At 39.9% G+C, this 27683-nt stretch overlaps 2 protein-coding genes across 3 annotated transcripts; one reads left to right on the forward strand and one right to left on the reverse strand.

The window, feature by feature from the left end:
- On the reverse strand, positions 1-10177 carry LOC121299571 (colipase-like). The gene is made up of 4 exons (XM_041227362.1): positions 10092-10177; positions 4382-4499; positions 3967-4089; positions 1-281 (listed from the first exon to the last, which is right to left on the reverse strand). Exons 1-4 carry the CDS (start codon positions 10127-10129, stop codon positions 126-128), a joined length of 435 nt encoding a protein of 144 aa, XP_041083296.1. The 5' UTR covers positions 10130-10177; the 3' UTR covers positions 1-125.
- On the forward strand, positions 7578-27373 carry LOC121299570 (LHFPL tetraspan subfamily member 5 protein-like). Of its 2 annotated transcripts, none has more exons than XM_041227360.1 (4): positions 7578-8480; positions 24601-24837; positions 25902-25933; positions 26197-27373. In XM_041227360.1, exons 1-3 carry the CDS (start codon positions 8069-8071, stop codon positions 25916-25918), a joined length of 666 nt encoding a protein of 221 aa, XP_041083294.1. In that variant the 5' UTR covers positions 7578-8068; the 3' UTR covers positions 25919-25933; positions 26197-27373. The 2 variants fall into 2 exon arrangements, with proteins under 2 accessions (XP_041083294.1, XP_041083295.1); XM_041227361.1 differs by lacking the exon at positions 7578-8480 and adding an exon at positions 10305-11138.
- The last annotated feature ends 310 nt before the right edge of the window (positions 27374-27683 follow it).

The raw sequence follows: 27683 nt of genomic DNA on the forward strand, positions 1-27683 counted from the left end.
ATTAGATAGAGTGGGGGGGGGGGGGGGTCACTCCACTCTATTGCCATTGTTGTGGGTGCATCAAGCTGTGTGGTGTTTAAGAGAAGAGCCGTGTGCCAGTGTTAGCAGTAGAGTGCTGGGGCTGTTCAATGGGACAGGGGGTGTCTGTTTAAGGGCACCTCGTTACTGGGGTCGTAACAGACTCCGAAGTTGGTGTTTGTGATGGAGCCACCTATGCTGATGTCAGTCTTACACTTGAGACCACTTTCACAGGGACAGCGGTAGTAGGTCCCATATAGAGTCTGAAAAACACAATACAGCACGACTGTAACTCCACAAATCACATGCATGCCAGTCTTAACTATCAATAGATACATCATTTTTTGCTTATCATTGTGAGAATTACAGTAATATACAGTTATTGAATATATAATTCTATTATAGCATTCTATTCTATGCAAACTTATGGAAACTATAATAAGATCCAAAATGGAAAATTACCTATATGGTAACAGGGTCCTGGGAGACAGTCAACATGGTTTTAGGAAAGGGAGATCGTGTCTAACTAACTTGCTTGATTTTTTTGAGGATGCAACATCGATAATGGATAATTGCAAAGCATATGACATGGTTTATTTAGATTTCCAGAAAGCTTTTGACAAAGTCCTGCACAAAAGAATAATTCTCAAACTGAACGCAGTTGGGATTCAAGGAAACGCATGTACATGGATTAGGGACTGGTTAACATGTAGAAAACAGAAAGTACTGATTAGAGGAAAAACCTCAGAATGGAGTGTGGTAACCAGTGGAGTACCACAGGGATCAGTATTAGGTCCTCTGCTATTCCTAATCTACATTAATGATTTAGATTCTGGTATAGTAAGCAAACTTGTTAAATTTGCAGACGACACAAAAATAGGGGGAGTGGCAAACACCGTTGCAGCAGCAAAGGTCATTCAAAATGATCTAGACAAGATTCAGAACTGGGCAGACACATGGCAAATGACATTTAATAGATAAAAGTGTAAGGTACTGCACGCAGGAAATAAAAATGTACATTATAAATATCATATGGGAGATACTGAAATTGGAGAAGGAATCTATGAAAAAGACCTAGGAGTTTTTGTTGACTCAGAAATGTCTTCATCTAGACAATGTGGGGAAGCTATAAAAAAGGCTAACAAGATGCTTGGATACATTGTGAAAAGTGTTGAATTTAAATCAAGGGAAGTAATGTTAAAACTGTACAATGCACTAGTAAGACCTCATCTTGAATATTGTGTTCAGTTCTGGTCACCTCGCTATAAAAAAGATATTGCTGCTCTAGAAAGAGTGCAAAGAAGAGCGACCAGAATTATTCCGGGCTTAAAAGGCATGTCATATGCAGACAGGCTAAAAGAATTGAATCTGTTCAGTCTTGAACAAAGAAGACTACGTGGCGACCTAATTCAAGCATTCAAAATTCTAAAAGGTATTGACAGTGTCGACCCAAGGGACTTTTTCGACCTGAAAAAAGAAACAAGGACCAGGGGTCACAAATGGAGATTAGACAAAGGGGCATTCAGAACAGAAAATAGGAGGCACTTTTTTACACAGAGAATTGTGATGGTCTGGAATCAACTTCCCAGTAATGTTATTGAAGCTGACACCCTGGGATCCTTCAAGAAGCTGCTTGATGAGATTCTGAGATCAATAAGCTACTAACAACCAAACGAGCAAGATGGGCCGAATGGCCTCCTCTCGTTTATAAACTTTCTTATGTTCTTATATATATATATATATATATATATATATATATATATATATATATATATATATATATATATATATATATATATATATATATATATAAAACTTTTTTTAGAAAAAACTTTGTTTATCTACACCAACTGACAGTCTCATCGGCAACCTAACTGTAACAAAACCCACCTGGGTTAAAGCTTTTTAAATAGATCCCTAAGCATTGGAAGTTCCAGAGATAAATATATATCAAACAAACCACTAGAGGGCACTCTAGCCTTAATTTGCCAGGATGTGCAGAAGCATCTGTGCTAGAAGGCCCTGGTAAACAATTTGGGTTTGAATTGCAAACTGAAGTATCAGGATGTTCCAAAGCACTGGATCTGCATCTCTTGACAGCTTCAGTATAAGACTGGCTATTGATTATCTGACTGGTGTCCAAGCCACTCAGATCAGAAGGAATTCGAAAATGATTACATTTCATAGGTTATATTGTATTTCTTACCAGTCTTTGAGAATATAGTGAATATTTGCCCCATAAAAATCTCTAATAACTCACTCAGTAGATGTACCAGCATTGTATTGTATTTTATCTTTTAAAAATTAGAAAGTGTGTGTATGTTACTTCCTTGAAGCTGGAAATAGTATTTCCAATCCTAGAGCAGTTCCCTGATGGAAGAAATTTCTGAAACAGAGAGAAGTTGATTCATGGTTTAAAAGACACCAAACTTAACCAGCTCAAGGAAATCAGCACCTGTGGCTGATTTCACAAACCCAGATCTCGGACTGCCTAATGTTAGGTTATGTAATTAGTGTGAATAGTGGTCTCTGAAACCATCTGGGAACTTTCCACTGAAGCGTGAATCGGTTTTATAACCGAGAAAAGCGTTGCACCCTTGGATTGATGCCAGCCCTTATCTCCACGCTTGGCAAGATGCTCAATGCTGGTGTTTTTCTTTTATTTGATGTATTATTTAACCAGCTCCATTCCCACTGCCTGTGTGCAGCTACTGACCTGTGCCCACAGCTTTGACTTGATTTCAAGACTGTTTTAATATTCCAAACTGCTTTGCAGTGTTGTATAAAAACCTTGCAATGCTATCGGGTGGTAAGAACATGTTTTGGGAGTTACTATACCACGCTCTCTTCTACCACAGTCTTGGTTATCAGCGCTTGTTCAGCAAAGTTTACTGGTGCCCAATCAGAACAGAATTAGTCCTCCAGCCCATGTACTGGTGCAACGTGCCAGCCTAACTCCGGTCCTCACATTCAAACTACACGACATGCTGGTACAGCAAGCCCAATTTTCATTTAGAGATCTCTCAATATTTTATTATTATTAATAAAATATAATTTAATATATTTTATTATATTATATTTATTTAATATCTAAATCATTTTTTTTTTAATATTTCAAACTTTTTAAAGATATCTTAAAATACCTGAAGATATTTCTAAATTATTAATTATTTATTTCTTAAAGACACCTTTATCCAGAGCATTTTTTACATACAATTACCCATTTATACAACTGGATTTTTACCTAAGCACTCTAGGTAAAGTACCTTGTTCAAGGGTACAGCAGCAGTGTCCCCCACCTGGGACTGAAACCAGGACCCTCCTGTCAAGAGTCCAGAGCCCACTACTCCATAGTGTTGCCCATGCTTTAAACATATCTAAAATACATTTAGAGAGATCTGAAAATGATTTCCAGATATCTTTAAATGGAGCTTCAAATGAAATATCTAAAATGCATTTAAATTTAAGATATCTCGAAATGACTTCCAGTTCATTTAGAGATGTCTTGAAATGAACAGGAAGTCCATTCACAACATTTTCACAGGAGGTAATTTAGAGATATCTTAAACTAATTTAAATATATCTCTAAATGAATATGAAGTTATTTTGAAATATCTGTAAATGACAGTTTGGCATATCACGCTAGCAAAACATTGTTTAAAGATATCTGTAAATCAATTAGAGATCTCTATTTCATTTTTAAATATCTCAAAATGAAATTAAGATATCTTCAAAATGGTTTATTTACAGATATCGCAAATTCATTTACAGATATATGCATATGATTTACAGATATCTATAAATATTCTAATTTGAGATATCTCTGAATGATAATTTGGCTTGCCATATGTTGGCTGGGTATTGGCACGCTGGGGTCTTGGGGCTGTGCGCTAAGAGCATACATTCCTTTAGGCTCCGTTAGCGGACAGGTGAACTAGGTTTGCTTACCTTTGTTGAGCATTCCTGTTTGTCGGCAGCTAAATGGATACATCTAGCCAAGCTGACCCCTGAAGTCCTGTGACAACAGGAGCTTTTACACTGGAGGCTGTTTAAACACAACTCGCCGTTCTCCTGCAAACACACAATTAATCAAACAAAGCATTACAGATTGGAGATACAGATTAATCTTATTCTGAAGTTTATTTATTTGACAAACAAATACACAATGTACCACACTGGGAACAAGCTGTTCACAATATATAACGCTGATCAGGTCCAAAGCACACCCGTGACCTACATTCTAATACCACATACTGTACTGCAAGCAAGTTCAGGCGTTTTATGTAGGCATTGGTGTCAGAAATGTAGAACAAGCGACTTTGATCTACAAAAGAAAAGCAGGTATGAAAGGACCCTGTCTTACCAGATTAATGATAATGCCTTTGTTTTGAGGAGGAGCTGCCATCACAGCAGCCAATGAGCAGGCGAGGAAGACGAGGAGAGTTCTCATGGCGAAGGTGCTTCGGGTATCCTCTGGGGTGCTGTGCTGGGGATAGGATGATGTGAAGTATCCAGTTCCTCAAACTTTATCTTATATAATGTACCTGCACGTGGTAGCGCCTCTTATCTCACAGGGAACAGAAGTTTAAAACCGTGCACGTCTTATTAACAGCACATGTTGAAATCTCACCGAGAACAAACAGGATCCTTCCAGGGTCTTCTGTTTGTTGAAATTATTATTCTAGCCTATAATGTATTCCCAGTTTATTGCCATGCAGTTGCTAAGTGAATACTAGGCAAGGTAATAGATGTTAGATTACTTTAACAAAATCGACAATCCCAGGCTTCTATCTTTAATAAAAGCTTTTCCAAATGGGAACACAACTTCAATCTGATAGGAGTGCATATTTTTATTCTAGTGGTTCTTTGTTATTATTATTATTATTATTATTATTATTATTATTATTATTATTATTATTATTATTATAAATTTATTTTAACATATGAATGGAAACAGAAATGTTTGGGGTTAGGGTTTAGTTGAGCAGTCATTGCAGTTCATCCCTTTTCACTGTGTATGTAAAGAGAATGACGCGTGCTTCTGTTGCTACTCTTTTTGTACACCGACACAACATCTAAGAGACATTTAAAAATGCTCCCCTTGCATAAATACAAACTCAAATACCGGCACTGTACATTTAATTAGTAATAGCACTGCTCATTCAATTAGGAAAGCACTGCACATTCAATTAGTAAAGCACTGCATTTTCAATTAGTAATTGCACTGCACATTCAATTAGTAATAGCACTGCACAGAACACGAATGAAAACACCTGCTAGCACTACTTCCTAATGAAAACACCTGTTAGCAATGCTTCCTAATGAAAACACCTGTTAGCACTGCTTCCTAATGAAAACACCTGCTCATACTGCTTCCTAATGAAAACACCTGCTCACACTGCTTCCTAATGAAAACACCTGTTAGCACTGCTTCCTAATGAAAACACCTGCTCACTGCTTCCTACTGCTTCCTAATGAAAACACCTGCTCATACTGCTTCCTAATGAAAACACCTGCTCATACTGCTTCCTAATGAAAACACCTGCTCACACTGCTTCCTAATGAAAACACCTGCTCATACTGCTTCCTAATGAAAACACCTGCTCATACTGCTTCCTAATGAAAACACCTGCTCACACTGCTTCCTAATGAAAACACCTGTTAGCACTGCTTCCTAATGAAAACACCTGCTCATACTGCTTCCTAATGAAAACACCTGCTCAGCACTGCTTCCTAATGAAAACACCTGCTCATACTGCTTCCTAATGAAAACACCTGCTCATACTGCTTCCTAATGAAAACACCTGTTAGCACTGCTTCCTAATGAAAACACCTGCTCAGCACTGCTTCCTAATGAAAACACCTGTTAGCACTGCTTCCTAATGAAAACACCTGTCAGCACTGCTTCCTAATGAAAACACCTGCCAGCACTGCTTCCTAATGAAAACACCTGCTCATCACTGCTTCCTAATGAAAACACCTGCTAGCACTGCTTCCTAATGAAAACACCTGCTCAGCACTGCTTCCTAATGAAAACACCTGTTAGCACTGCTTCCTAATGAAAACACCTGTCAGCACTGCTTCCTAATGAAAACACCTGCTCACACTGCTTCCTAATGAAAACACCTGCTCATACTGCTTCCTAATGAAAACACCTGCTCAGCACTGCTTCCTAATGAAAACACCTGCTCACACTGCTTCCTAATGAAAACACCTGCCATACTGCTTCCTAATGCACTGCTTCCTAATGAAAACACCTGCTGGCACTGCTTCCTAATGAAAACACCTGCTCACACTGCTTCCTAATGAAAACACCTGCTCATACTGCTTCCTAATGAAAACACCTGTCAGCACTGCTTCCTAATGAAAACACCTGCTCATACTGCTTCCTAATGAAAACACCTGCTCATACTGCTTCCTAATGAAAACACCTGCTCACACTGCTTCCTAATGAAAACACCTGCTCATACTGCTTCCTAATGAAAACACCTGCTCAGACTGCTTCCTAATGAAAACACCTGCTCACACTGCTTCCTAATGAAAACACCTGCTGGCACTGCTTCCTAATGAAAACACCTGCTCATATTGCTTCCTAATGAAAACACCTGCTGAGCACTGCTTCCTAATGAAAACACCTGTTAGCACTGCTTCCTAATGAAAACACCTGCTCATACTGCTTCCTAATGAAAACACCTGCTCATACTGCTTCCTACTGCTTCCTAATGAAAACACCTGCTCATACTGCTTCCTAATGAAAACACCTGCTCACTGCTTCCTACTGCTTCCTAATGAAAACACCTGCTCAGCACTGCTTCCTAATGAAAACACCTGCCAGCACTGCTTCCTAATGAAAACACCTGTTAGCACTGCTTCCTAATGAAAACACCTGCTCACACTGCTTCCTAATGAAAACACCTGCTGGCACTGCTTCCTAATGAAAACACCTGCTCACACTACTTCTTAATGAAAAGCCTGACATTTCAGTTAGTCCAGATAGGGCCGCTGTTTGACCGTTCCTGCTGACAACCAACATCGTGCAAGTCGTTCTAGCCTCCAGACAGCAAGACAACTTTATTATGCAGAAATTAAAAACAGTCCCTAACAAAACTTTACTGAGGATTTTATACAAACTGTGCATGGTACCAGTACACAAAGAACAATAGTACTACTACTAAAGAATAATAATAATAATAATAATAATAATAATAATAATAATAATAATAAATCGTGTATTGGCCTGAATGTAAATGTTAATTATACACTAATACAAGTTTATTTCTTGTTTAACTTTTTTTAAAGACTCAGTAAGTGATAAGTTGCACTGGAAGCGTTGTTAAAGAGGCATCCTAGCCTCAGCAGCTATTCGTGTAACATTATTGTGAATGAACAGCATATTGCGTGCGGTGCAGGTGCGTGTATATTATGTACATGGGATTGTTATATACTGTAGTTGTTTGGCGTTTCAAAGACATGGATCCTGCGGTAACTCTGGAGACAAGATCTCCTGTTGACAGGCAACTTCTTCCGCCACGTCGGGAAGACGTCATTAACTATAAAAAGCTGTCCAAGGGACTGAATCGTTAGCCGACTGAGGACAGAGCGAGAGAGAAAGAGAGACAGCAAGGAAGCACGCCATTAACAAATGGCCAGTTATTATTAGATATCGCATCCCGTCATGTAGAGACATTACCAGATATATGGTGTATCTGTTGACTTTGAGAGTTCCAAGAATTAGACAAGGCTACTTAACATCTGAACTCTTTAATGAGCTTGTGAAGATACGATATGTTTTCAACTGCGGGAAGAAAAGAAGAAGATATTGTGGTACTAAAAAAAACCGAACCAGCGACGTGTGGTTCAAAAGTGGACAAGTAAAGCTGGGCTTTGAAATGGGGTGGGGGAAGTGATAACTTTTAACAGAGTCAATATAAACACACATCAACGAGCTGTAATTGTGCTGCTGTATTATTGTTAATGATATTGCATTTCATAGATTTTTATGGATTTTTCTATTTTGTAAACTCACGACTCAGTCACGTTTTCTGCCAAGATGGAAAAGATGCTACCGGCCAGTGAAGCTGCCAAGATCTACCACACTAACTACGTAAGAAACGCCCGGGCGATAGGCGCCCTTTGGGCGATTTTCACCGTATGCTTTGCCATCATATTGGTAGTTTGTTTCATACAGCCCTACTGGATAGGGGACAGCGTGAACACGCCTCAGGCGGGCTACTTCGGTCTGTTTCACTACTGTATCGGCAATGCCCTGACCTCGGAGCTGACGTGCAAAGGAAGCCCGCTGGACTTTGCCACGATTCCCTCTGCCGCGTTCAGGACCGCTATGTTCTTCGTGGGGATCGCCATGCTCCTGATTGTGGGCTGTATTGTGTGCTTCGGGCTCTTCTTCTTCTGTAACTCAGCCACAGTTTACAAAATCTGCGCCTGGATGCAGCTAGCCTCTGGTGAGCACTGGGTGTCTTTTTCTAATTGCACTGCAAATATCCGTGATGGCAATACAAGACAGAATAATCTGATTAACACATTTTCTTTTTTCCCGTTTATTTAATACTGTATATAATTTTTTACAACAGTCTGAGATTAGTTTAAGAGACTATCAAACGCCGGCTTCATTCTTAAAACGTAATCACGTGTCTTTTGAGGCACAGGATCAAAATAACCTCTTTGGAAACACTCGTATTCGCTTTCTACTGAGAAAAGTCATTATAAATAATACAAAATAGCCTGCACTGTAAATATTTATCACGTTATCATTTACTTCCCAAATCAGGATAATTATGGGGTGTTATTCAAAATGTTTACAGTGTCGAAAGCATTCACCTAAAGATACAACTATAACAACTAATAATGATGAACTTTTTTTTAAGTCAGCATAAAAATGATCTGTATAACTTTCTGTCGCTTTGCACTTTCTGTCCTCTTGTGTTTTCTTCCTTCGTTTTTCTTTTGCAAGTAAAATATATCAAACACATGTTAAACCAGCCGCTATTACTGTTACGAAAATGCTGCCGAGGTAATAACTAAAACAAAAAAACGTTAAAATATGAGTATTGTGGTTACTATGTATGTTTACCGGAGCGTTTATGCTTAAATAAATGAATAAATGAATGCAGAAACACTGTGCTTCGCTGACAGGACAAGTTAAAAACACCCAAAGATCACGAGCAGCACAGGGTCGTCATCAGAGTGGAAAGCCACGCAATCGAAATCGCGCATGCCTACAGGTGGAAAATATGGAGGATGTGATAGATTATTTATTATTATTTTTTTTTTTCATCAGCCGTTCACTTTGAGTTGCTAAACAAAAATTAAATAATTATACACAGTGGTTTAGAGAACATATAATACCGGTAAAAAATCAATTAAACATCATTATTTTCTTTTATATTCATATTTATTTCTGCATTTCTGAGTCGTCCTGCGTAATCCGTATGGCCCTTAGAAGTACCCCCAGGGGTTCGCGTACCCCCGGTTGAAAGCCCCTGCATTAGTACACCTCGACATTTACTCATACAAGGACTGTGCTTTTCCCCCCAACACGACCAATAGACCCAGGATGTTCCAGGACCCAGCCGGCCTTTGCCATTGTTCTCCGTGTCTGAAGCTCTTCTGCCAGTCTTATATTCACTTTGTTCAAGGAGAAACTCCACGTTTATATTCAAGATCAGAATCGAGTTACTTGAAATGATGTCATTTGGTTGCCTGGTTCTAATTTAGTAAAACAATAAAACAGATGCATTCGTCTCTTTTCATAACATAAACGCTTTCAAACTTATCCCACATTTATATTGACAACGTTGTAGAATTCCAAATCAGAAAACACCTAATTCAGAGTTGTTATTATTATTATTATTATTATTATTATTATTATTATTATTATTATTAATAATAATAATAATAATAATAATAATAATAATAATAATAATAATAATAATTATTTACTAATCTATTACCGCAGACGATTCTTTATGTATAAATATAAGATTATTTATATATTATCTATTATTATTATTTATTCATTATTATCTGAGGCCGTTTTATCCAAAGCGACTTACAGAGACTGTTGAGCCGCCAAGGTGATTAGATAGTGCATACTGACTGTGTAAGGGGATCCAGACAGGCAGATAGACAGACTGCAGCGCTTTCGTGAGCATTTCACCACGTACAGTCTTACAGGGTCATGCATTTTTATATTTAGGAAAATGAAAAGCAAATGCGTCAGGATAACGTCACTAAGTACTCGGAGCTGTCCGGGGTGCTGAATCGTTAGGAGCGCTCAGACACAAACCAAGAGCGAGGAGGCGCGCTAGCAACAAATGGTCAATTATTATTAAAGGCACATATGTGTTATAGAGAGCTATTACCAAACACTAAAGTGAGTTTTACAGTCGAATCAAGACGAAGACAAAGCTGCAAGAGATGTTGACTATTTAGTGAGCTTGTGGAGATTAAAGACGTCTTAAGGTCCTCAGGAGAAGAAAAGCGACGAAAGAAGAATTATTTATTTTATCAAAAGCATCGAATCAGTGGAGACGTACACGTGGTTCAGAAGAGGACGCGTACAGCTGCGTTTTGAAATGGAAAGAAGAAGCAATAAGATTTCATAGTGGATACAACGACGAACGGTAACTGTGCTGCTTACTGCTAGTGTAGTATTGTTATTGCTGTTATTTTTCACGACTCGCTCAAAATAGACAAGATGTTACCGGCTCGTGAAGCAGCTGAAATCTACCACACGAACTACGTGAGAAACGCCCGGGCGATAGGAGTCCTTTGGGCGCTTTTCACCGTATGCTTTGGCATCATTACAGTGGTCTGCTTCATACAGCCCTACTGGATAGGGGATAGCGTGAACACCCCTCAAGCGGGCTACTTCGGTCTGTTTCACTACTGTATCGGCAATGCTCTGACCTCGGAGCTGACGTGCAAAGGAAGCCCGCTGGACTTTGCCACGATTCCCTCTGCCGCGTTCAGGACCGCTATGTTCTTCGTGGGGATCGCCATGCTCCTGATCGTGTGCTGCATTATGTGCTTCGGGCTCTTCTTCTTCTGTAACGCAGCCACAGTTTACAAAATCTGCGCCTGGATGCAGCTAGCCTCTGGTGAGCACTGGGTGTCTTTTTCTATTTGCATTACGCATGAAAAAAAGTTAAATGTTAACGTCCCATTCATCTATAAGCGAGTCAGTAACAGTTACTGTCCACGAGTTTCTGGAGTCATGTACTGCAGTTCATCACTTCTCAGCAGTCGTGAATCGGATTGGTAGACAGAGACGCGGGAACGAATTTCAAACTGGGGGTGCTGAAAATGAAAGGGAGGGGGAAGGCACCTTTGGGCACTATTTAAATATATACAACATCGTCATTTTTGGTGGAGTTCACCATCAAAATATGCATACACCGAGTAAGTTTCATAAGGAATAAGACACAGAGGCACAAAGTGAAAAATCAGAAACAGGAGTCTACATTTAATGTAAGATTCAAAGCAACAAGACAACGTTATTATTATTGCAAATCAGAGGTTACATAAATAAAATGCAATGACATACCAAACACTGTGCGCCTTCTTTGGATGTGTTTTAAAAATAGTAAAATACAAACAAACTACATTATAATCTTCGGGACTAAACTGCTTTCATGCTATTCGACAGGTTTAATAGGTCTATTCAGAAACTGAACTGTTGTATAAATGCCATTGCAGACTGTACTATTAGCAGTTACTATGAAGAATATTCAGAAACAACAAGCATTTAAATACCTGCAACAACTATATAAAATATCCTGAAAGCTTACATTTTGATTTCGAACACATCAACCAAAACATCAACCCATCCATAACTGTACATGACATAGTTAACTATAGGAAGCACAGTATTCAAATCATCAAGCACATAAACATTATACATTGTCCTGGTCTCTACTGTAACACAGACAGGACTTGAAAACATGCTGCAGACACCTACGAATCGGGGCAGTTCCTCCTCCTATACCACAATCAGTAGATTCGCTCTGTAGACGCATCAGGAAGTAAAGGCTAGCATGAAAGCAGTGCACTACTAGAGGCATTTGGTAACAACTGTTACTTATTAATATAGTTTTGTAAGTATTTCTGTTCTCTCTACCTGTCTTTAAAGCTGTAATAAGCATTGTTAAACCCTGGGCTGGATTAAATAAAGCTCAGATATTTTGTAGCTCTGCATTCCTTAATGAAAACTAGCGGCTTTCCTCTCACTGTAAGGAAGATGTAGTCTGATGTAGATGTAGGCCTACAGATATTCTCTCTGGATGCACATGGCTTGTTAAACTTAACAAATAGCAACAATGATGCAAAACACATATTTTGGAACTCCCCCGTTCCCTTGCGATCAATTACAATACATTCAAATCAATGTAACGATCAACAACGGTCAATGGGAAAACTATTCAGTATTAGAGGCTAAAGATGAAAAGGGCAATTTTTCATGCCGTGGCAAGAAACACAGTTATACATCCATTAAAACAGATGTAAGCTTGTCTTGTTAATTTGACGACGTTCATCGTTTCTTGAGTTCTTACTGAAAACATCAAATATCACTTCTACTCAAAGCCATTAGTAAAATCATAAATTCCAAATACAGTACTAAGAGTCTACTAGTACTGGAAATGATTGTGCCTCACTTGCCTGGGCTGTGATTTAAATAAAAAAAAGAACATGACAGAGAAGACATCAGCACTAAAAATACAGAGTTAGAGTATGAGTTCTTTGATTTAATTAAATTAAAATAAGTGGCATCCGCAACGTGGATTGTTCCTTACTACTATACAGAAACACAGGAAGGTTATGGTTTGTTTATTAAGAAAGATATTGATATATGTTAACAGTTAAATATCCTTTATTCTCAACTGTTTTAAATGTGGTTCTGGAAGTTACAGAGATGTATTTTTAATGTTTTGCCGTCCGACATCATTAAGCACACTTATCGTAGCGAAATTAGCTGCTAGGTCAGGACCCATAAAGTAAAAGCTGTCTCTCACATGAGAGTGCTTGGTGCTGATACTGTCAATGATAGGTTGAAACAACGAATGCCCGCCCTCACATAACAATGCTTTGTGCTAATTGGTTGAAACACTAAATACCAGCAGCGACAAGGCAGTACTAATTGGTTGAAAGAATTGTTTGGTGATTTTCTTGGAGGCAGTGCAAATGTTCATTCATAAACTAAAGTTAATGAGAAAGTTGCCAGTATGTCCACACTGCCATCTCACCCCTTCCCTAGGCATGTGGGGGTGCACTGCCACCTCGCTCCTCCCTAGGCATGTGGGGGTGCGGCGATGAAAGAGAATGATTCACATGGTCTGTGGAGCACCCGTACACCTCTCGGTTATCAGAGCCAACACCCAGAAGCTGTAGCACTGGACCAGGCAGAATGTATAGCACTAGTAACTGAAGTAATTCAGAGCACCCACCTCTGCACCCCATTTATTAGACATCACAGCAGCCGTATGCACCTGCCCCCTGCCTCAGCAATGCTCTTAGCACCGACACTCACTTCAATACATTTGTAACGGCTCATTAGGACGTCAAGGGCTGCTGCTACTGTGTGTGCAAACGAGGCTTGTGGTTTAAATTATTTATTCACCCAGTGTCCTGAGGAAGTATTCGCAGAAATAAAAGTGTAGCTCTTTTCTATTAATATGCATCTTTGAGACTCACAAATTATCATCAAAACAGCTAATTAGCCTGCATGGACAGTGCTCTGTATCTGCGTTCGTGAAAATCCAGATTTAAACCAGTCAGACAGGCACTATAAGTTTCTTGATAATATTTCACCACCAGCTTCTGCAAGGTCACACATTTTGTATGTGAATCCAGCAGTTCAATATGCAGCGTATTGGGTATTATGTCTTATGCAGTGATTTTTGGATTTCTAACTTTCCGCTCGCTTGATGCGTCTTGCGTTAATGAGAGGCCTCCCCTGAAGGTAGGTATTCTAATTAAAGGTGTGAAGACGCTCAGTTAAATTGTTGTGAAATACATACACAGCTAAATAGCAGCTATTCTTATCTCTTTGAGTCATTACTCATCTCTCAGTTGCACTCGCGTACGTTTCTTCTAAATGATAATGGTGGTAGTGGAGTGGAGTGGAGTGGAGCAGGATTCTACTTTCGAGCGATTAGCTCAAGAGACCCATGTCCCATTCTTGATTATCAAGCAGTGTTCCAGTTAAATTGAAGTGTCCAGCGCAGGAAGTGTGGACAATGTGGGCGCTGACTATTTCCTAATGCAGCCTTTAGGACAACTAGATGTGCATAGACCCAGCTTAACCTAAAGGGAAAGCACCAGCCTGGAACATCAACAGAAATAAACACTTCAAGGAGGTGGGACTGTTTATTTTGTCCAGACTGCTCCCTGAGTGTGCTAACATCAGCACCTGGACACCCTCCTCTCCTCAGAGTTATTATTAAAAGAGAATCAGTTTTTCTTATAGAAAAGCTTGACATATCTGTTGTAGCTTACTGTAGTTTAACTCATAATTACATGACTGAGAATGCAGCAGGTAGCCTTTATCAGAGCTGCTGACCTTTCTAATGGGGAGTGGCATTCCCTGCCCTTACACAGAAAAATCTGCTGCCAAACACAGTGCTTTACTGCCCTCCCTATCTGCTTCTTTAATACAAATATCAAAGACTGTGCTAATGTGTTTTAGAATGGAAACTATATATATATATATATATATATATATATATATATATATATATATATATATATATATATATATATATTGGTTCCCAATTTCCCATATTTGCATATCCTATTATTCATTCCACAGCTGCTTACCCTTGAAAAGTCAGTGAAAGGCCAAGCTCAGACAAACAGACAAACAGAGGTAAAATTACCATGATATCTGAGCTCAGACAAACAGAGGTAAAGTTACTGTGATAGCTGGGCTCAGACAAACAGAGGTGAAGTTACTGTGATAGCCGGGCTCAGACAAACAGAGGTGAAGTTACTGTGATAGCCGGGCTCAGCTGTATCAGAGTGACTTTGGAAAGCAATCGTTTTTCTCTTCTCTTGGCAGGATTGAAATGGATTGATTTATCACATCACCTTCCTGCCTTGAAAGCAAACAGCAGCTTAATGCTTGCGTTTGTGACTAATCAATAACAATAGTTAGGGACCCATTCTTTATGGATTCATTATATAATCTTTATACAGCGCCTTTCATATTTCATACAAAATGCTTACAAGATATGAGACTAGGGCATGTGAACTATGCATCATCTGCAGAGTCACTTACAACAACATCTCACCCCAAAGACAGAGCACAAGGAGGTTCAGTGACTTGCTCAGGGTCACACAATGAGTCAGTGGCTGAGCTGGGATTTGAACTGGGGATCTGCTGGTTATAAGCCTGTTTCTTTAACCATTGAACCACACAACCTCCTATTTCACACTTCCCCAGTGTGTTATTTAATCTAACAAGTACCCTCAATGATTATGTATAATTTCTTTTTGACTGGTACTGAATGTAGCAGCTGCTATAATGTCACTGAAATGTTTGATGAGTTTTGACAGGACACATCCCTGTTGTGCGTCAGGACGATTTTGTCACCACTTTAGTTTTTAATCTTCTGCTTTATTTATTTGAATGTAACTGTTGGGTTAACATTCCTGTTGGTAACATGTGTTTTTTTTTGTTGGGATCAAACACCCCTGTAAAGAGATATCAGCTGTTAGGCGAGCCAGTCTGTATAAGCATTTGAGCTCCATTACATCCCTCTCAATCCAAGCCTCTCTCGATTCAGTGCAGGTACTGTTTGCAATCTGATATCGCCAAGGGGCCAGGCTTCCCAAAACAAAGGCTTTGTTCACTCTCATCTGCTGTGCACCATTTGGTTAAATATTTAAGCAGAGTGCTTGTTCAAAGTCCTGTCACAGAACAAATGGTTGATTGCCTGCCTGCATTTTATATTCCTAAAAACAGTTTGTATTATTTAATGGAGAACCATTTTAGCAGTACCGAAAAAGAAGAAAAGAGAGCAGTTAAATGATCCCTTGTAGAAAGAGAGTGATCACGACTTCTTCTCAGTGTCCATGTTGTTCACTTAGTACTGTGATGAATTGTGTGTTTAGTGCTACGGGAGATGCAGGTTTTATGGTCTGGTGTAATAAATGAACGGGTTTTGGCTGCATACTAACCCCAGTAAAGATGCTCCTCAGAATGCAGCTGCAAATCCCACCTGCACTCTAGCAGGCAGCACAGAGGTGACAAAGAGAGGTGAAAGAGTATAGGAAGGTATTAGCGTACAGGTTTCTGGAGACAGGGGCCCATTCAATTACTGTCAAAGTGACTTGGCCTTTTCCTAGCACCAGCATAACCAGCCTGAGCTGGTTCAGTATGACCAACTCTGAACTGCCTCGAGCCAGCGCTGGGAATGGCAGAATTCCTAACACAATATTGGTTTTCCTGTGTCTGAGCTTCCAAGAGAGCTCAGCTTCCTTGCAAAGGGCTGCAAATTATATTCCTGCAACTAAGCTCCATAAAACTCCTAGAGACAGCCGCCGGAGGTAGCAGCAGCATTCTTTGAGGAGCTGGATGTTCAGTTTGACAGGAGGCACAGTTAACTAGCTTGGCATTCTCTCCATCCATGCTGCAAGCAGACTTTGAGGAATCACATCAGCCTAGGAGAAGCTTTAAACTCTGATTTGCATTATAAGTGCCCCATTTGAAATACATATTGAAATGGTTGTGCCCAGTCCATTGAGCGATATTGAGCAGGCAGTCAATCTGTCTCGACCCAATGAACCCAAGTTGTTTTAGTTGCAGATGGAAGCTCAGATAGTTAGCACTAATAGACAGAGGCTGATCTGTTTCAGAGTAGACTAATGGAGCAGTCCGCCCTGGTATAAAAGCCTCTTAACCCTGCGCTCCCTTGCTCATCGTCTCTCTTCGTCCGAGTGTGTAATGAGCCAGAGACACTCTGGAGACACTATTACTGACAGCACAGGAGCATTCAGACAAGGCCAGGCAGTAATGCCTGCAGATTGTGTAGGATCTGTTCAAGGGCATCTGCTTTAAAGACACGCTCAGCAGCTTTCCAACACAACTGTTTGTTCACATATTACTGTTGCAAATTATTTTTCCTCGGGATTACTGTTAGCTCTTTTCTCATGACATAATATAACACAGCAACTTCATATCTCTAAAATGAAGAGAGAGAGAAGCAAGATTTTGCCCGTGTTTTAAAATGAAAGTTTTTTAATGAAAGTTTTGAGATAGTTTGCAATGTTCTTTTGTTATGTGACTGTAATTTCTCACAAAGCAGGGTAACAAAAGTCCAGTTCCATGCAATGCGTTGCAGTCATTGTTCTGTTGGTGCTTTTCAAGAAAACTCAGATTTTCGCATTTAAAGCCCATTATTGTGGTGCATTTAGAGTTCTTTAAGTGCTAGGCTTATTGTTGCCGGAATCAATCTATAAATCCGTTTCTAATGCATTAAAAGGAAGGCAATCGATTTATACTGCATTTGCTGTCTAAAACAGATTTGTGTTTGATTAAATCAGACTGTAATGGAGTGCTGTTTACCAGATTGCTAAATGAACAGCAAGGAAGAAAAAATACTCATGCTACAGAAACAGAAAGGGGCCTGTAAAAAATCTTTAACGACCCTTGTTTAAAATGAGTTTTCTTTTTCTTAGCACTGGGATGGACACATTTGCATATTAAGTCAGTAAACCACTTTCAACAGTGAGGTTAGAAGAAAAAATAATTCCCAACAGTGTGTTAATTAAAAGACTGTTTAACTCAGAGCATATTGCACTCAGGAACAATAAGAATACAAAGATCAGTAAGAGAAAACAATGTGAAAGTCACACATGTTAAAGGGGGATTGTCAATTTGTGCCACATCATGTTTGCAGTCACAGCCTAATCAAATACTAATAACCAAATGATCTCGTCTGAGAGGCTGCTGTTGCCAAACGACTGACAGGTGGCACACAATTGGATTACAGTGGTGTTTCCAGGAGGGTTGCCATCATTAATGAACATGGAGCTGGTTCCCAGTGCAGAAGGAGGATTAGCAGAGTGTCACGTCTGCTGCGTTTCGCAGATTCTCACGTACTCTTTTTATTCGGTCTTCTCACGTACTCTTTTTATTCGGTCTTATTTATTTTCTGTTCACTCTGCACACACTCTTAACTCAGGGGAGACGTTAGGAGGACAGAGATGTTATAAACTCCTAGTGGTTTATGTTCGAGCACTGGACGAGCTGCAAGTATGTCCATTTAACCTTTATTTAATCGGAAAGAAAGACACTCAAGACTCATTCATTTTAAGTTTTACGAATCAGAGCAATGCTCTTTCGGTTTATTAAAATGCTTTTAATATTGGAAGGGTAGGTTGATCAGACCACCAAATTCCAATACACGCGGTCTACAAGCACCCACTTCTATATTTCAGTTTCATTCAATATAACACTCTCCTAAAACCAAAACATAATTTCAAAACCTTATAGCAATACAACCAATATATGTAAGATATAACAATGTTAGTAATATGCCTACCTCCTATTATAAGGAAAAGTAGCTTGAACAAAGGAATCAGTCTGGTGGAGATCTGCAAGTGATGGACCACTTCACCCTGTCAAACAAAGGTCTTGATTGTGGTATCCCTTTGCGAAAGGTGTGAGTTTTTATAGGATTCGTCTCCATTGAAATACATGGAGAGACTTTATCAAGTCCAATTCTTATCTCTTTGGCACACAACAGCCTAAAAATTTAGAGCCTTGTGTCAGCAATTTTTCAAGATACGACACCTGGTCTACACATCCAATCATGATCTCACCAGCTCATTTCTCGACCCCTCCTCTATCTAAAAAACTAGGTGAAACAAAGAAAATAATATTATTTTGAATATATGAGTGTTGTTTGAAATATATACAACCTATTAGTTATGATTATATTGATTATATGTATTAATGTCTAATAATATATTGCCTCATGCCATTCTATTCTTCAAATTAGTTTTCCTTCTCTCTTTACAGGCGTGCGCTTAACAGATATTTTAGGGAACTTCCATCTTATGTTTTTCTAATATAGAGTTTCTCCATGGATAATCTATTTGTTTTTTATTTAAGTGTAAGATTGTAATGTCTCTGTCCTATGAGTTTCCTAACAGCACGAACTCAGCTGAACTGCGGATGACCCCCTATTTTTTCAGCTGCACACAAACCAGCTAAAACCGGCTCGCTAGCTGTGCACTTAGCTTTCCAATTTCCAGCGATAATCAAGGTTTTTTCCAACTTTTCTATGGTGAGAAGACACTCTAACCTTGACGCTGTTTGATAAGAGAACTCCGCTCTTCATGCCAACTATCCCTTCACTTTCTGGCACGACTTTAAGACAGGCTCACAGCAAGTTATACAGTTTTTAATTTCTTAAAACCCATCTTCTATTCTTTTTCTTAAAATTACTTTTTTATGTTTCAATATCATAGTAAGCACATCAGGTATTTCATTCCATTCATCTTCCCCATTCCCCAACTTCTCAATTTAGGAATAGAAGAGATGAACTAAGAGAAACCTCATAGTTGTTTAAATGTGAACTTTTCCTGATGAGAAACTGTTTTATGTATATTATTATAACAGGCTGTGTTAAGCATATGGTCTTACACGCACAAATAGTTTATAGTAAAAAGCAAGCATATTAAACCTTATTTCAACATTTAACAACATTTTCTTAGGCTAAAAAAGGTGCTGTAGAAACTTAGCATTCAATTCTGGGAATCAAGCCCATCTTGATAAGAAACCGCCTAAAAACTGGCCACTGCCCAAAAGATGGCTATGTATCAAATTATACCAGTTTCTTACTGCATTATTTTATACCAGTTTCTTACTGCATCATTTCATACCTAAAGAACGCATGATTTTCACAATTATTGATTAGAGCAGCATCAAACATTACATTTGATTACACACTTACATAATTTTCCTAACTAAAGATTATACAAACAATACAAAGGATTATAACACATATTATTGCATTAATACATTTCATTTTAAATGCTCCAATGCATGTCCGGGGTTTCAGCTCACTCCCAGCATGACTCCACTTCGGTCTCAGGTTCCTCTCAGGTTGGCTCAGCGAACACGACAATAGGCTCTTGAATCTATCGTCTCGCATCACAGGTGTGAGTCGCCATGGCCTTGACTTCGTACCTACAAGACACTTGTACACGCTTAGTAGGGACACTTACTCACATTCTAATTTTCCCAGATGAGCCCATTTTACTAAGTGACCTTTTCACAACTCATGCATTCAATCCTCTTAATATCTTTTTGGGTTTACATTTAAATGAGAGAAAGAAACGCCTACAGAATCATTGCATTCAAACAAGATTCTACAGCGTTTAGCCAAATGACTGCATGCCAGACAAAGTCTGGGCCCAGTCACTGATGACTTGCTTTGGCACATATTACGTGCACAATTCAAGAGGATTATGTTTTAATTTATGTGTCAGGGTTACATCTGCACTATGTACAATAGTTCTGGATCTGTACACATTGTTACTATACATTTATTTCTGCTCAAATAGAGACACTTTAGAAGGGATGCTATTCATCCAGAATACAGTAGGGGGCCAAAACTCACTGTTTTTCATATCAGCAGGCACCTAACTTGTAGTTTGTTTATCATCATCAGTTGGCAGACACAATACAACTGAATCTGAATCAGTCGATGAACCATGAGCCTTAGGTACTGAGATTCTCTATACAAAAGGATTCAATGTTTTACTGACCAGCCTAGCTGATTCAGCATTATTTGCGACGAGAGAGAGAGAACCAGACACCACCCTCATTCCCATCGTCGCTTCCCAGTATGCGTTCCATTCTGATATGAAATCACTGCTATCTCTCTACCCTGAGCAGTTCACTTTGCCTGCATTCATGCAGGGCTAAGTGCAGGGAACACACTGGGAAATGTCATTAGCGTTTTCAATTTTGTTTGGACAGATTAGGCATTCAGTGCTGCTTCCCAATCCTCATCCCAAGTTGTTCTCTGAATCCCTCAAGCGTACTTGCTGTCCGGATAAGGCACTGTCATTCCTCCCATGCTTTACTCTTGACTTTGGAAGGGTCTTCTGAGATAAACCCACACTTGTCCAGCTACCTCAAAAACCAACACACTGCATTCGCCAATTACCTTATAAAGCCTATAGAAACTATACTTCACCACCTCATGCATAATGCCTTGCAGTTTGCAGTTGGACATGCTTTTAACATGCTCTGATGACACTTCATACTGAAGACAGTTCACAAAGTATTTATTTAGGAGAGGAGATACTGAAAGAAACTAATAATAATCACGTGACGGGTGTTTCACCTAGAAGTGTTTGTTAATGTCTGTGTTGTGTGCGTGGTTACAAAAGGGTGATTCTAATTAATCAAAGCCTTTGCTGTGATAGAACTGCACAGTGTCAACTCCTTCCAATAAAGCCTTGGAGAATTACTGAATCTTTGAATGGTGTAGCATTGTAAGAGCTCTGGCAGATACTGGGAGAGTGGGAGCCTGCATTGAACAAACCCATTTAAAAACATTGCAAAGTGTAATGAGGCAGAGTGAAAGCATGGTAAAGTTATGGTAAATCACCAAATCATATATAAAAGAAACATGGCAAACCATGGGAAGATGCATAGTATATTATGGAAAGCATGGGAAAACTGCAAAATGACTGTGGTAAACTTTTATAAGGGAAGTTATACACCAATGTGTGCATACTGAAGTCTGACTGCTTTTTTGGAAACCCACCAGCTGTCCCCTTATTAATGTAGCATTGCTTGTTGCTGTAATTAGCTTATATATTCTATGCAGCAGACAAGCCTTTGAGAGTCAAGTCAGCTTGACAAAAAATAAGAAGCTGTTAATCTTTGGAAGAACAAATGGCCGCTCCTTCTTTCCATCTTACACACAAGACTGCAGACTCGAGATCAGTAAACAATGACCACTAGCACCCTGACCCAAAATCTCTTTAAAATTCAAAGACAGCACGGCTGCTGCACCGACAGTAATGTTACTCTGTTTCAGTTTATTCATGTACTCCCCGACAATCATCTCATTAGACATGTTGAAGTAAACAGTGAGTCACTCACACACTGTGCTCATTGTGCCATCTGGAGACTCACCCATGGAGATTGACTCTGGAGACTCACCCATGGAGGAGATTGACTCTGGAGACTCACCCATGGAGATTGACTCTGGAGACTCACCCATGGAGGTTGACTCTGGAGACTCACCCACAGAGATTGACTCTGGAGACTCACCCACAGAGATTGACTCTGGAGACTCACCTACAGAGGAGATTGACTCTGGAGACTCACCCACGGAGGTTGACTCTGAAGACTCACCCACGGAGATTGACTCTGGAGACTCACCCATGGAGATTGACTCTGGAGACTCACCCACGGAGGAGATTGACTCTGGAGGCTCACCCATGGAGGTTGACTCTGGAGACTCACCCATGGAGATTGACTCTGGAGACTCACCCATGGAGATTGACTCTGGAGACTCACCATGAGATTGACTCTGGAGACTCACCCACGGAGGAGATTGACTCTGGAGACTCACCCACGGAGGAGATTGACTCTGGAGACTCACCCACGGAGGTTGACTCTGGAGACTCACCCACGGAGGTTGACTCTGGAGACTCACCTATGGAGATTGACTCTGGAGACTCACTCATAGAGATTGACTCTGACTCACCCATGGAGGAGATTGACAGTGCCAGGCTTGATCAACATGCTGTACATGCACTGTTGCACCCGGCCATCTGCTCAGGAGAGCAGCAAGGTTATCAGGAGCAAGAGCTTCACTGATCTCCTGATTGGACCCATTCATCACACATGGGGCTGAACATTCCCAGAGGTTTTGTTTTTCACAAGCTGAAAGAAGAGATTTCTACGAGTACAAGCAAGTTCGGACACTGATAATGACTCCTCTATAAATAGGGTAGTACTAAGTGAATAGGTTCACAGTGTTGGTTTTCAGCACTGCATGGAAATTCTCAGACAGAATCGTCACAGGGTAATTCTCTTACAAGATACCAGTGCTCCGATATAGAGCATTCTAGTTCAACACTTTTTAAAAATACTTTTAAAACAATTCACTAAGACCATGAGAAAGCAGCCACATGCTCATGTAAGCATTAAACCATGATCTGGAAACCAGAGAAACCTGCACAGTTCTCATTGCAGAGTGTCTCTCTTGCTCTCTGCAATTTTAGTGTTATTGTACCTGCATGTAAATCATGCACAATAATGTGCAGCACAGTGGAGATGGACATCCTCCCAGCCAATCAGGGAATGCTCTTTCTGGCCTCACTAATTACACTGAAGATCACTTGCTCCTGAAAACTGTTGCCAGGCAACAGAAGCCTAATGCAAGATGAATGAGTGTGCCTGAAAGCAATTGGAGAAGATAAACCCAATTTATTATTCACCTGAAAGCCTCTTCAAATGTCTCCAGCTACAAGTGACAGGAGCAGAAGAAACTGGAAAGCCACATTGTTCCGAGTGGTGATGAGAATTTGAATGCATGTATTACAGCACGGCTTTCAGGCTTTACCACAACCACCTTCGTCTCTAGGCCACTCTGTAGCAGATTGCATTGCAATATTGCAATTGCCTGCAGCTGCAGTAGCAAACATTGTCCTTGTTAATCAGCTGGCTTACAAAGAGCTTCTGAACATTTACCGTACATTACATCATAGTTAAACACGCACACTGGAGGAAAGAAGAGAAAGTTGGGTTATTACTGCCACGACACGACTGCACCCTACTGCACACTAATACATATTCTAGGAGTCAGACTGTAGTCAGCTGCAATGCATTAGACAATAAGATATGAGCCACTTCATTATTAAAGCCAGACTTACTTTACTTCAATTAGGCTCTGCATGAAGTAAAAGGCCATTAACAATGCATGTAAAGACTTTGTGCCACTTAGACAGTAAACTACTCGGTGCATACATTACTGCGCTAGAAAAGGGGCGCTCTCTATCTTCTGAACTGACCCTTTTAACTCCATTTGTGTCTCTGCCAAATTTGAAACGGTGGGTTAGATTCATCCATAACTTGGCTGTACCTGGGGATTGTGAATGCTGACTAAGGAAACTAAATGATGTATTTGTGTGTGAAGAAGTGCACACAAGAAGGATTTAAACACAATTGAACAGGTATCCTTTATTGATTCCAATAATCATAGTCACACTTTTACAGCTTAATCATTATCATTAATGAGGCCCCTAGTTATTAGCAGAAATGAAGCAGTAATTAGTTACCTATCCCTAGGAGGGCACCGAACGCAGACGTGTGTTCTTGAATGCCCTCTCAAAGTACTGTCGTGAGTGTGAAGCTAAACCTTGCTTTTGCAGCTTAGTTTATCTTTGTATCAGTAATGTTCCAATGCAGGTCAAGTTGTCCCCTAACCCTTGCAGCTGTGTGGAGCAGTGTACTCAATAATACTGGCTTCAGTCCCTTCCTTGCCCATACATAGATTCTAACTACAAACATGTTGCTTTGTGTAAAAGCGGCGGGTCTGGTGATCGGGTGCCTGATCTACCCGGACGGCTGGGACTCTGACGAGGTGAGGCGCATGTGCGGGGACAAGACTGACAAGTACACCCTGGGAGCCTGCACTGTGCGCTGGGCTTACATCCTGACCATCATCGCCATCCTGGATGCACTCATCCTCTCCTTCCTGGCCTTTGTGCTGGGAAACCGGCAGGACAACCTCCTGCCAGAGGACTTCAAGGTGGAGAATAAAGGTAATCACAGCACGGGTTTCTCTAAAGAGGCAAGGTGGCATCATGACCACAGCATAAAACAGCCAGGGTCAGAATCCTTAACAGCAGTGCATCATACAACTCTGCAGTATTGTGATCACATCAGTATTTAACAAAGCAGCTACTAGACCGCTAACCAGTGTTACAGAACAGGAATTGAACATGGGCTGCAGTCCAACTTCAAGAGACCTTTTTGGATTAAAAATACATTTAAAAAACGAAGAAATCTACAAAATGTAAGCAGTCATGAGATCTCTAACCAGCCAGATCTTAAATTATAAACCTCTGCGTTCTGTATCTCAAAGGAAACATTCGAAACCCTTTGGGCACATCTGGGAATTACAGACTGCGAGCACTTATTTAATCATTGCTACTGGAGACAGATTCCCCTCTATTCACAGCGTTGCCCAGGTTCGTTTGTTCGCATGTAAAGCCGCACATTTCTAAATGGGAATTCAGAATGATGGAGGGTCATGTATATACTGAAAAGTTGTGTTTGATTTTTTTTTTTATAAGGATTAAAAATGAGTTTAAATGTTTTACTAGCTCTCAATATATAGACCACTGTCAAATATATGCATATCAAACATGCAAGCCAACTGCAGTGTTATACGGTAGGGTCTTTATTCCAAGTTTAACAACATGGGGACAAAAATACGAGAACATCTTTATTTAAAAACCAAGCTCCCCTCCCCTTGACTAGCTTCAGTTCTGCCTTTATTCCAGCATAAAGCTGGTTAGACTCCCATCTAGTGGAAAAGTGCATCACTACACTGAAACACTAGTGCAGTCAATGGCGTCACCTGACTCATTCTTCGGTATGTGGTGCACACATTACTCTCTGCAAGGTCAAGGAAGTTATTTTTATTTATTTATTTATTTAAAACGCATTTTAGGGTTTGTACTGTCCTAGTTGGTAAAGTATGGTAGTTTCTTAATTAAAAATCACATTTTTTAATTTTTTTTTTTTATTAATAACAACCAACCTGTCAGTTAAGCATACTGTAAGAATCTCTAATATTTGGGGATTTATTTTTCTATTGCAGAAGGCGATCATGCTTAGAATCCAGTTGCTATGGTAAGTACAGTAATATGTATTTTTTTTACAAAGACTAGTCAAAGTTTAAAATGTCTCTCTTCCTCAAACGAGGGCTTGCGACATCCAGATGTGTGTGGAAGTTGAAAGGCTGTCAAACAAAAGCTGCAATGAATAGTGTAGTGCAGGCATTGGCATAGGGCTATGCACTGAAAATACAATGTTACAAAGCTCTGCAATAAAAACACTGTTTAGAGAGGGCTGGGGAACTGCATTCCCACCTTCACCTGCTGATTTGATTTCAGGATTACCAGTGAATTGGGTCCGAATGTCTTCCAGCAGGCTGCTCTTCCACCACAGACCCGCTTCACTGGCCCAGGGGCCGAGCTGGTGATCCTTGCTTCATTATAAACCGGGAGGCGAGCCTGTCCCGTCCCAAACGGAATATTGTGAACGAGTCAGACAAGTTTGAGAAAAAAATGTAGGTCTGTCACCTGCTCATTTGAAATGACCTTAATATCAATTGCAGAAAGAATGTAAAAATATGTGTGTGTGTGTGTGTTTATTTGTTATGTACAAAGGGTGTTTCAAGCTCAACAGCACCACCTGGTGTTCTGTGGCAGGATTGAAATGGTGTTTGACTTGGTTACAGCACACCACATTGTATTTCATGGTAAGTAAAAGTGATTGCTCTTTATGAAGATTACAGGTGTGCATACTGGGTCTAAAATGTGGATAAACACTGAAGTAGAATTATATCGTTTACAACTTGAGAAATCAGTGTAACAGTTGTCAGGGGGTAAGTTATGTGCAAGTCATCTCATTCCAGTTTTGATCAAGTTCCTTGAATTGTAAATATTTAACTTACCTGCTAAATCAAAAGTATTATTAAAATGACAGGCTTACAGGCATAAACTGGTATACCCTTGTGAATATGCAGAAGGAACACAGCAGGCTTATTTTTTCCATTGCCCCGCCAGTTCTGGAGACGAGGTAGGGTTCAGGCTCAGGCCCGAGCTCAGTGTTAAAGCAGCAGTGATCAGCAGTATTTCAGGCAAGTGCAACAGGATCTGGATCAGCATCAGCTATGAAGGGCCCCTTTTAATTTACCATTGAAATACAACATTCCAGCATTCTATTCCAGCTCATTTCAATTGTTGTTTTGCTCAAGTTAAAACAGCTTGAATGTGACATTGATAACTTTACACTCCTGCTGCTGCTTTCAGATTGAGACAGGTAGATCCTGCTTTATTATAAAGATGAACATATTTGCCAGGGCCACTGCATGTTTGATGAATAATCATTAAGAGATTTATGGTGTATGCAGGTTATATATCTCTTCACAGCATCAGTCTGATCAGAACTGGAAAAAGGATCTGCCCCTGCAGCTGGGAGAGAGAAGCTTCCATATCAGGGCTTCTCAAACTCTGTCCTGGGGACCCCCTGTGGTTGTTGGTTTTTATTCCAACCAAGCTCTCAATTACTCAACTAGACCCTTAATTGAACTGATAATTTGCATAATTAGACCTTTTTACTTGTTTCCAGCTTGTAAACAGTTGCAGTTCAAGTTACTTATCAAATGTTATAGCTAACTTGATGTATGCAATTGTTCAAGAGCTGAAAAAAGAGTAAAAAGGTCTAATTAAGCAAATTATCAGTTTAATTAAGGGCATAATTAAGTAACTGAGAGCTCAGTTGGAACAAAAAACACCGCGACAGGGAGTCCCCCAGGACAGAGTTTGAGAAGCCCTGCCATACATTCACAGCCATGTTGTTTCGTTACTGTTAAGAT

The sequence above is a fragment of the Polyodon spathula genome, chromosome 25 (genome assembly GCF_017654505.1).
Source record: "Polyodon spathula isolate WHYD16114869_AA chromosome 25, ASM1765450v1, whole genome shotgun sequence".
Lineage (NCBI taxonomy): Eukaryota > Metazoa > Chordata > Actinopteri > Acipenseriformes > Polyodontidae > Polyodon > Polyodon spathula.

Coding starts and splice junctions, on each gene's coding strand:
- LOC121299570 (XM_041227360.1), top strand. CDS start 8,069: ATGGAAAAGATGCTACCGGCCAGTGAAGCTGCCAAGATCTACCACACT. Junction 8,481..24,600: donor CTGGATGCAGCTAGCCTCTG/GTGAGCACTGGG, acceptor TTTGTGTAAAAG/CGGCGGGTCTGGTGATCGGG.
- LOC121299571 (XM_041227362.1), bottom strand. CDS start 10,129: ATGCACTATCTAATCACCTTGGCGGCTCAACAGTCTCT. Junction 4,500..10,091: donor TTGGCGGCTCAACAGTCTCT/GTAAGTCGCTTT, acceptor TCCCCAGCACAG/CACCCCAGAGGATACCCGAA. Junction 282..3,966: donor AACAGGAATGCTCAACAAAG/GTAAGCAAACCT, acceptor TGTGTTTTTCAG/ACTCTATATGGGACCTACTA.